Consider the following 11,031-nt stretch of genomic DNA (forward strand, 5'->3'; position numbering starts at 1 on the left):
ATCAGACCTTTTGGACAAAACATGCAAGGAATGGTGTGATCTTTTTTACTACTGAGGTTGCTGTCGTTTGCTTTTCTCCAGCCAGCTGCATGGCAGTAACCGACTATTCCCAAAAAGCTCTGAACCGAAGGCGTTAGATGGGTCCCATGGAATAAAGGGCCGATTCCAATACTACACCCACAACAAATTAAATTTAGTAGTTTTAGGGTTCATATGCCGGGGGCCCAGGGTCACTAAGGACACCTCACACCTGATGTTCCAATTAACCCGAACCGCTAATTTTAATTTTAATTTTAATCTATATAATTTCCTCTACACATTTGTTAAGAAACAAATCTCATTACCATATTCTTTGGTGGCACTAGTAGCCCCGCCTCTTACCTTACACTAACAATGCAATGCCTTCACGCTGATAGTTGTATTAATCAGATTTTATCTGATCAAAACAGAGATATCTGCTGCACAAAGCAACCCATCGCGACCATGAAATACAATATTCCACCCCGAATTTTGTAAATTGAAAGCCACTACAATTTGTTCAATACAGCAACAAGCCTTCACTATAACACACAAAATAATTAATGTCGAAATGAGCTTGAAAAGACCAACACTGCAAATTACAAGCATGCTCAGAGTTCAATGAATGGCGAAAGCAAATACAGCTTTATTAAAAGGAAATATAGATAGCTGTACAGCTACAAAAGAAATTAAACAAAGTTAAAGTTCAACTTATTTTGAACTTGAAGCCGGGGTTACATGAAGCCTGAAAAACCGTTAGCTGTACAGCCAAATTTACACCAAGAACCTAAAAGAGCCAACAACAAAAAGGGTAACAGGGATACTTATATAGGAAAACATCTAAGATTACTAATTGGTCTGAGGCTTGACCAGTTTCACACTGCTGTAAAAACGCTTGAGATCCTTTATGGCACGCTCTTCAATTTGGATAGATCGAATAGAAGAAGGGGCATCAGTATCAGGCCTGTACCAACGGTTTGGTACAGAGTCCTTCGTACTAACTATTTCAGATGTCATGCTGTGAGCCGGGATAGAAAAACCAGAAGTCGTAGTTTTGGGGCTGTGAGAGATGCTCTGGTGCTTCTTTTCCTGATAAAATCCAAAGGTAGTTTTTACAAAATGAACTTTAAAAATGTTCACATGCCTCCATTTTTAGAACTATTATAACAAATTTTAAAACTTGAATGTCAAAATAAAACCGTTAGATATGATCTATACTATTTTCTCTATGCAGACGTGAAAGATCATGACATGTTGATTTTGTTTTGATTAGTATCAAGAGCTTGCAAAAATACACCGATGTGGATAAATACTGGACGTTGATCTTTCAACTTATTGATTAAATCGAAATCGAAAAGTGATAATATTTTATTTGTATGTAGAAAAATTAATATAGATCACATCTAACGGTTTTATTTTGACATATAAATTTTTGTTATTAGAAAATTGAAAAAATGGAGGTATGATGGAGGCACATAAATGGAGGCATTTGAGCCCTCCTCTTCAAAATAAATGAAGATTAAACTGAAATTCATAATTTATCTTTCTAACCTGTTGCATTTGAATGTCCCTTAAGGAAGGTCGGGATTGTTTTGGTGAACTGGCCACAGAAGACCATGGAGGGGTGTTTTTCTCAGCTTCAGAAATTGGCATACCACGAGCTGGGACAACAGTGACAGGATTCGAGTTTAAGAATGACGCCAACGGGACCCTCACCCCACATGCAGGCTCCACCACTTCGTCAACCTGCTCTTTGCTTCTTTTATCATTGGTTCGAACTGTCTTTGTCTTGCTCTGTTCATTTTGTATATCGCGGAGAAAAGCAGGACCCTTTGCAAACTTGGCCCCGCCCCAGGCAGGCCCCTCATGTTTTGGGGTGGTCACCTGTGGTACACAACTTGCAGATCAAATTGCAAATTTTGTTCATTTAATTGAGACTGCAAATGTGTTTCTTTATGACAGGATAGAAGAAAATACAGCGTTGCATATATTGGTGCCAAGCCTAACCAGCATGGATACCAGAGCAGAGTAGAATAAAATTAATCCCAAGTCATCACAATTTGCCCTCAGATTAGACTTTAAATTTGAACTAAGCATCAATTTAACCAATTTAGATTAGACTATGCAATTAGAAAAACCCACCAAATCAAGAAAATAAACAAACAGAAAACTAAATTGCTTATGCTGAGTTACATTGGTGTTCAACACTCAGATTAATTATAGCAATATTCTGCATCCATGTAATTAATTGGCGTTGTATTTAAACCGAGTGATGTGATATTGGTTGCATTGGGCCACTACAAGTGGCAGAAAACTCGATATAGCATCTTAAAATCTTGAGTGTAACATTAATCCTTTCTCTTTTTCCAATCATGTCATATTTTTTTCCAAGAGGACCAAAATCCAAAGAACTGCCAACAAATGAAATTACCGGTGGAGGGGTGGGTTTTGGAGTCTCATCAAGTGCACCACTAAGAAACAATGACAAGCCACCTTTCCATTTTTTCTTATTCTTCGAAGAGGCAGACCCTTTAGCTTTACTATCACCTTTCGGAGTAGCAATATCTCTGGGGATTATTTCTGAGGAGATTTCTTCAGATTTTTCACTTTTGTTGATTATTTCCTTCTCCAGCTATACAGTTAAGTAAACAAGCCTTGTGTGAATACATAAATTTACTAGATTTGGAAAAGATGAGATTTTAGTCATGCTTATTCAGATACCACAATATATGCCAACATCAATTATATAATGATAAAGGAAACCTTTTGTACATTACACATATACAACCAATAGTTTGCAGCATTTGCAACACAACAGAAAACAATTTAAGAATTTGCAAAAATCGCCCAACTGTCAAAACTAGGATTAAGGCAAGTAAAGAAATGAATAAATTGCCCTCAACTTACAATTATTACCTCAACCTAATCTCCTAATAAATAATTCATACAGACTTGAATTCCAAAATAGAAATCACCTTTTCTTTGCTTTACATAATTTCAACTCAGTCGGAAAAAAAAAATTACCCAGTCAGGGGTAGAGTTGTCAAAGCATACCACTTTTTCAATCATAAAAATCTAATAGTTTGGGAATTAATTGCAAATATCAAAACAGTGTGTTATGCATAAAGAAAAAAAAATATATACTAACCTTGACTTCTGATATGAGAAGAGCAAGGGAATTCTCAACTCCTGTATCTGAGTTTTGCTCCTGGCTAACTACAGATGAAGTATCCAACTGTGCAGCAGTCTTCTGCTTATTCTTCCTTCTTTGTTTTTTAGAACTTTCTGACTTATTACTCCCTTTTGCATCAGCTGAACCTGAGAAGGCTTGACTCAATTCACTCTCATAGGGAAAACCCAGCTCCTCAAGTTCACTTACAAGTGCATCTCTACTTGCAACCTTTGCAAACTGCTGGTTGTCAAGTTGCAGGCCACTCAGCTGCTTCTGTTCCAGCATCTCTATCTGCTGCAACTTCTTTCGCAATGCCCTGACTTGCTTGGACACTGCTTGGTCAGCATCTCTATCCACTAACAAAAAGCTGTCAGTTCTTGATTCTCTATTAATCTTTGATAAATTTCTTTCATTATTTCTAGCCCTAACTAATCCTCTCTTGTCAGTATAATCCTCTCCTTCATCACTGTCTATTATTGCGGGAAAAGTCGCTGTCATAGTGGGTAGGCGGCGGTGGCTCCAAGGCTCGGCCGATTTTCCATCCAGTACTTTTTCTAGTTTTACAAGAATGTCAGGTGATGCATTGATGATAGAAGGGGCTGCAGCTGTGAAAATGTAGTCAAGGTTGCGTATTGCCATTTCCTGAACAAAAGAAAACAAATAATTGAGAATTAACCTTATAAATAAATGAGCACAACTTAAGGATAAAAGGTTAGGAAACAAGAAAAAACATTATAGCTGGGCAAGTATAAGAAAATCCTGCAAAAAGAAAGCACCTCGCAATGCTTCCTGAGCTCAGGAGCGTCCATGGAGTCTGCAATTTCCATGAGCTGAATTGAACTCCTTGGTTCCAACATAAACTCAATTGCAACTTTCTCACACAAGCTCTTTAAGGTTGGCACCCTTTTAGTAGCCATATCGTCTTGTACAGCTACCACACTTTCTTTGGTTTGTACATCACTAAAGAGTATATCCTCATCCAACTCTTGAAGCTCAGCACTCAACTCTGACCTGTGCTTCAGATCAGACTTCTGGGCCTTGGGAGGATAAGTAGGATGGTAAAGGGAACAGAGTGCGAGTAAATGGGTTTCACCTACACAAACTGAGGTGGCCTGCTTAATGCCATGTAATCGAGACACCAAAGGTGCCTCTTTGTTTTTCCCATCCCACATGAATACATCTCCAGTTGTAGTAACTGCAGCTGTCCAGTGCTTGCCTGCTGAGATGCTCACAACATTCCTACAACACATTGAATAAAGCTGCACGAAACATTGTGTAATGATTTATCAATCTCAAGTCTCATCAACTATTTCAATTCTTACCAAAGGTTCTTGAAATTATATCAACTAGACTTTATCATCAATAAAAGCAGCATTCTTTTTGTACTCGGATTGGCATTTAAAAACTTTGGATTGTTTCCAACTATTTTAAGAAGAGATGAAAATACAATTAAAGACTGAGCAGTGACCAAAAGGACCCTAAACTAACAAATACGTCTAACATAATGAAATCAGTTTATAACTAGTTAATATCAAATTTTCAACCTATCATACTAATCATTTGCACAACTTTGTGCAATTTCGCCTTACAAGGCTGGTGCCAAACTCTATCAAACAAATTGTGGATCAAAAAAGAAAGTGCAACCTGCTGGCATCTCAAATCGGGGTCAGAAGAGCCCCAGAAGAAGAGAGCCCCGTCGTCAGTGAGAGCTGTGCTCTGAACTACACCTGCAGCTACGGAGACAACACGAAGACGCTCAACTCGGTGGAACTTCAGAAGAGTATTTCCACACTTCTTTAGACTTCTCGCAATTACAACCCGCTTCGGGGTCACCAGTCGATGACCCCATGTAAAGACCTGCCATGGTTTTAACATAACAAGATGAAACATTATGAAAACTGAGAATAGTGGAACCAAGAAGAAACAAAAATTCAGTCCAGTGGAAACCACATCATAGAATATGTGTTATATAAACTTAAGAGCATTTTAATACCATTCACATTTTCAAACATGTTTAGCCACTCAGCAGCTGCAGCACAGAGACCAGCCAGTATGTAAAACAAAAGGATTATCCCTTGGCATGTACAATCACCAAGATTACTAAAACAAAAGGATTAATCTCTTTAATAAAATTTGATGCTCCAGTAAACTGGTCACACAAGATTATCCCTTGGCCTGCAAGGGGTTCTTTCTATTTATTGCTTCGGTTGTTCTTTGTTAAAATTTTCAATTGAGGAATGCTAAGATCTCCTTCTTCTTTAATTTCACCCATTTCCCTTATCTCTCTCTCTCTCTCTTTTTGAGCTGGCTAAAATTGGTCATCTTTCATCCAACAATGTTTTTTTATATTTAATCAATAACAGTACCTCTCCATCTAGTCCGAGCACAACAGTATGGTACTTGGCTGCTGATACACCCTTAAATGTTTTCCCTTTCAGGTACTCCACCAATCTCGGGTAACAATTAGAGGCCGAGTTGGATGTGCCATAACCAAGCTGGCCTTCCTTGTTGCAACCCCACGTGAAAACCTCTCCCGTCTCAGAGACTGCAGCAGAATGCTTGTTCGCTGCTGCAACAGCAGTGATTCTCACCCTGAGCGAGGAAACACGCCGTGGCGTTGGCTGAGTATCAACTGAAGTGTACCCAAGCTGCCCCTCTGCATACATTGACAAGTAAAGGTTATTAGCATTGAAGTTACATGACAATTAGCATGACCATCCTGATCAATTGAGCTTTTTCGGTTCTCTCTGTGCATAATTGCAAAATTATTCAACTTTTCTTTCATCTCTTACTTCTTTCTGTTGCTGGTTGTTGACAGATTTTTTACGACCCCTCTATTATTAATTACATGCAGCAATCCAGCCAGTTAGGAACAGCAGCCCACCAATTCTTAAATTTTTATAGTCTACCCCGCATTTTTTATAAAAGAAGTATCACTAATATCCCAGGTTCTAGATATCTGACAACACTGTACCTAAAACTGAATGCATGCATTGATTGCATTCATCATTCGTGACTGAATACATGTGATCAGTTTGGCGGAAAAAAAATCTACGTAGGAGATGAAGAAATCCAACCTGAGCGCACTGCTCTAAAAGCATGCGTTCAGGCTAAAACTTCATTGCATGATGTTGTGCGTTCAAACGTTCTCCCTCATCTGGTACTTGTAAAAAAAAAAAATCCCAAATAAGGCACCCCTCATCAATATCAAAACGATGTCGGGGTGCTCTATTTCAAATGGTCTTACAAGTTCAACACCCTTGAATAACTTGCTGCATTTGTTCAACTTCAATTGAACTTGCCGTACATTGGAGTCGAGCAAGAACAAAGCATCCCCTATCCTCCTCAACATGTGGGCCAAGTATATCATCACTTGAAGAAACCATTTCATAAACTTGCAAGTTAAATAAACCGTGTTTTTGCAGCAAACGTTTTGCTAGGGAATTTATCATCTAAGAATGTAGTGTCACGTGACTTAATTTCTTTCTCACTTCCACTCATTTCCTCTCCAATAAATATATCCCTTGATGCTCTGAACGCACCCGTTAAATCAGAAAAAACTGAATGCATGCATATGAAAACTAGGCATACTGTTGTCAAATGTTTAAACTCAGGAATATTAGTGTCATTCTTGTAAAACTGTGGGATTGGCAATAAAAAAAATTCCCAATCCTAATGCCATGACTAATTTACTCAATAATTTTCTATTTCTTAAAAAAAAATAATAATAAGAAATTCAATGAATAAAGTCAACCTCTATTGGAACCCCAAGTGAATACCTCCCCAGCCTCTGTTGAAATTATAGTGTGATGCTTGGCTGCTGCAACGACCTTGACTCGGCGAGAGCCAAGGCCTAACATCACCTGTCGAGGAGTAATCACTGCAGCCTGGCCACTGTACAACAATAACATCATAAAGCTGAAGAATATATATAGCACGTGCTCCTACTTGGATTTTTGCCACAGTGGTTCAATTAAGATTAAAAGAAATGAACCATGAATAAACAACTGAGGGAACTCATGGTACAACACTACAAGCAATGCTCTACTATAATGAAACATGAGTTTTTTTATTGAGCAGAGTCTAATCCAGGATTTATTCTTATTTTATTTGTACACTAGTTTAGTACTTAGATTCTTAGATCTACAAAGAGTATCCCATAATCTTGAGATGTTCATACTCTTCTCTTGGAGGGTATCATGAGATATGCAGTTTGTGAAATAACCAAGTGATAAACAAACAATACACTTGTTCAGACACAATCTCTCGGGCAGGAGACACTATTCCTCAAGTTTACCGCATTGGTATAACATATTACTCCTTACATATCAAATTCCATCAACTCCAAGGGATAATAAATTAACCTGATTTGTATTCAGAACCGCTAAAGTGTACATTAGCTTAAAATGTACAATATTAGTCCCAAGTTAGGAAGCAACTTCAACAATAAAAAGAAAGAAGAGAAAAAAGAAACAAATTTTATTAGGCCTTTAAACACCTCCCAACTCCGGTTGGGTTTCATTTCTAGCCTACCCCAACTTGTTTGGGAATAAAGGCTTGGTTGTTGTTGCTGTTGTTTAAACACCTCCCAACAGTAAATGACGCACAAGTGACCATCGGTTCCAGTCAAGACAGGTTGATCAGGTTAGGTTTCGTGTTGTTTGAAAAATCTTTGCAACTAGGATTAAAACTTTGTACCTGTGAATATCAAAATCTGGATGTCCAAGGCGGCCACCTCTCCCAAATCCCCATGTATAAAGCTCTCCATTCCCACCAATGGCCACGCTGTGAAACTTGGAGGCGGCGACTAGCTTGATGAATGAATCATGCAAAGCATCTACTTTGCAAGGTAGCTTCTGCATGTGAGCATTCCCTGTACCAAGTTGATAATTTGTCCCACTTCCCCAGCTAAAGACTTCAGTTTCAACTGTAAGTGAATAAAAAATGAACAAATTGACCTGAATGAATCCAAAAGAGTAATTAATAATTAGCAATCTGAGTTTGAGAACTTTTGACAAGAACAAAACAAAAAAGAAGGCTGAAAGAGATTGTTAAACTCTCAGATTTTGTTTCTAAAGGAGTTGGTTCGGATTGAAATATCGATTATTTAAAGTTATTCATCAAAAGCTTTTTTGGGACACAAATTTACTTTTTTCTGATGGAGAACAAAAGGAAACGATTTCTTTATGCTGTCCTCTATTCTATATTAATATTATACAATAAATGAAAGTTTAGAAATTTGTTCACCACTAAAGCAACTCCTTAGATTCTTAAAACTCAATCCTAAGACATAAAAGAAAATTAACAATCAAGTACAATAACAAATTTCGGCCACTGAAACCAAAGGGAAAAGAGAAAAGAAAAGGAGGAATACCTGAATCAGGTTCTTCTCCGACAACCTGGGAAACAGGCCCTGACAGTAGATCAACAGGTGTTCTTCCCTTCGCATCTTCCAAAGTGAGAGAAGCGCCAGATTCCATAAGGGCACCTGCCACAGCCAAGTGCCCAAAATGCAATGCCCTGTGCAAGCTGCTCCATCCCGACTCTCCATCCTATTAGAACAGATAAAACCAGTACTGAAAATCAGCTCTGTCAAAACCTCAAAAAGCACAAAAATAATAGAAATGAAAAAAGAAAGAGCATATAACACAAGGAACAGTCTCATAATCAAGCTATATGGTAAATATTCATGCCACTGTCAGGCCAGACCAATATGGCCTCAGATTCCTGTATAATACACTTGCTATTAACATGCAATAAAAGATATGAAGTAGAATTTTAGAAGTGTAAAATACCCTAGCATCTGGGTCAGCGCCAGCCACCAGAAGCCGCCTCACTATGGGCAAGTGATTCCTCCAGGTTGCAATATGAAGAGGCGTAAGACCAAATGCATTTCTTGCATCAACATTCAGACCACCTTTCTTCAATGCAGCTAAAGCCGAGTCAACTTCAGACAGAGACCCTTGTTTTATTACTAGGCATAAATCTTTCACCAAAGAAGACTTGTTGCGGTTTAAGGTTTGTTTTGTGGTTCCAAACGAGGATGCCAATCCCTCCATAAACTACTTAGACCTAATTCTTTCTACTATGTTGTAAGATCACCTAATCCTGAAAAGTAATAAGAAGATCATTACTACGTCCTTGAGAATCACTATCAAAATTAACAAAAAGATTTTCCAGATTGTAATTTCCAGTCCAACTAATTGTAATAATATTTTTTCTGTATTCCTGCTTTTGAATATTGTCCAACATCAAGGATTAATTTAATTTATCTAAGAGGGGCATGCACTAATGCAAAAGTTCCTGGAATCCTTGAAAGTGCAAAGCTTGCATAACAGTATGATCAAATGCTGGGAACAATATTATTGCCATCAAGAATAAATTCTTCATCATTGATTTTAATACGTCCTTATTTTCACCTCCATGATATAACAACATAGCCACTTTACAATTGGGAAGAATGTCTTTTTTGAAATGCCATGACAGATGCTGTCAGGTGGTAATTGGGAAGAATGTCAGTACCTATGTACAGGAACTATAGAAAGCACTACACCAATTAGTAGCCCATTGAACCCATCTAGCAAGATCCTTTTAATTGTAATTGCAGATTGCTACTAGTCCATCAGGCTATCGTAGTAGATTTTTTTTTCCCTTTTGATGTCAACAAAAGCTGCACAAATGAAGAATATTTTATGCAAGGGCTCCTGCAAAAACACAAAAAAAAAAAAGAATGCAAAATAATGCCAGCTCAAAATTAGATACAAATTATCATTCAATTTAGTACCAATTTGATGACAGTGCCTTGTTAATCTTAAGTAGTGGTAAGCCTAACTGATATACAAAAGCCATTTGATGGTATTGTCCGACTACAAAAATATTGAAACTTCCGTTCAAAGATAAATAAGAAACTATATCTGCGCCCTTATTACTTCCCAGGGTAATCAATAATCAAGTTAATAAAAATTTATGATTAAAAAAACATCTGAAAAATATCATTCATGCACTACTTGAAAATGATCAATCATGAACCTCAATAACAATGTGGGAAATGAGACTGCATATAAAGAACGTAAAAACAGAAAATAACTTCTAGTAAATAATAAAACAAAATACCGTCGTGAGATTGAAGATCCCTGCTGAGGAAAATGTCTAAAAACAAAAAAGCAGCAGGGCCATCAAAAGCCCAAATCTTTCTCACATCAAATACACGACCAGAAAAAATTTATAATCGGGACACGAAGTGATTCAACAGAACTCAGCAAATACTCCATAGCGAAAAGTACACAGCAAACCTATTCCCTTCGAACTAAACTAAAAATTAACAAAAATCGATAAAATCAGAGAGCCAATGACCATTTAAAATCGATTCCAGCTGTTCAAGCTGAGAAGATGAGATCTAATTTGCATTCTAAAGAAGAAAGAGTGGAGAACAGTCGTAGAGAAACGCACCTCAGATCTCAGACGATAACTTTCTCTCTCTCTCTCTGGGATTTCCTATTTCACGAGGATTGGCTTTTTAATTGAGACAGAGCGCATCCAAAGGAGAGGATCAGCGCACCGAATATACTCTCGAACAAGTTTACAAAAGCAGCAAAAGCCTGCGTCTTCCCTGTTGAAACTGTATTTCAGTTTTGTTTTGCTTTCTATACTTTCGTTTTTCCTCCTCCACTCGGTATTTCGGGGTTTCACGGGGGTATTTACATAATTTATCGAAGAAGCGTACCAAACACAAAAATGTCAGCAACTCGGAAAACCATGTTCTCTTGAATGAATTAGCAATTTTCTTCAGCACGGCACGGCAACCGTACAGTGCAAAATGTAAACCATTCGATCGGCTTTAA

At 37.7% G+C, this 11,031-nt stretch overlaps 1 protein-coding gene across 5 annotated transcripts; it reads right to left on the minus strand.

Moving 5' to 3' along the window:
• Positions 1–644: 644 nt before the first annotated feature.
• On the minus strand, positions 645–10,790 carry LOC144558026 (ankyrin repeat family protein / regulator of chromosome condensation (RCC1) family protein). Of its 5 annotated transcripts, none has more exons than XM_078306723.1 (13): positions 10,640–10,790; positions 9,713–9,894; positions 8,986–9,298; positions 8,565–8,742; positions 7,889–8,117; positions 6,945–7,084; positions 5,557–5,846; positions 4,835–5,047; positions 3,967–4,449; positions 3,167–3,832; positions 2,450–2,650; positions 1,570–1,902; positions 645–1,107 (listed from the first exon to the last, which is right to left on the minus strand). In XM_078306723.1, the coding sequence occupies exons 3-13, from the start codon at positions 9,247–9,249 to the stop codon at positions 868–870; spliced, it is 3,237 nt and encodes a 1,078-aa protein (XP_078162849.1). In that variant the 5' UTR covers positions 9,250–9,298; positions 9,713–9,894; positions 10,640–10,790; the 3' UTR covers positions 645–867. The 5 variants fall into 5 exon arrangements, with proteins under 5 accessions (XP_078162849.1, XP_078162853.1, XP_078162850.1 ...); XM_078306727.1 differs by having other exon boundaries at positions 7,889–8,148; XM_078306724.1 differs by lacking the exon at positions 10,640–10,790 and adding an exon at positions 10,304–10,559.
• Positions 10,791–11,031: the final 241 nt, after the last annotated feature.

This window comes from Carex rostrata, chromosome 8 (assembly GCF_964058835.1).
Source record: "Carex rostrata chromosome 8, lpCarRost1.2, whole genome shotgun sequence".
Taxonomy (NCBI): Eukaryota; Viridiplantae; Streptophyta; class Magnoliopsida; order Poales; family Cyperaceae; genus Carex; species Carex rostrata.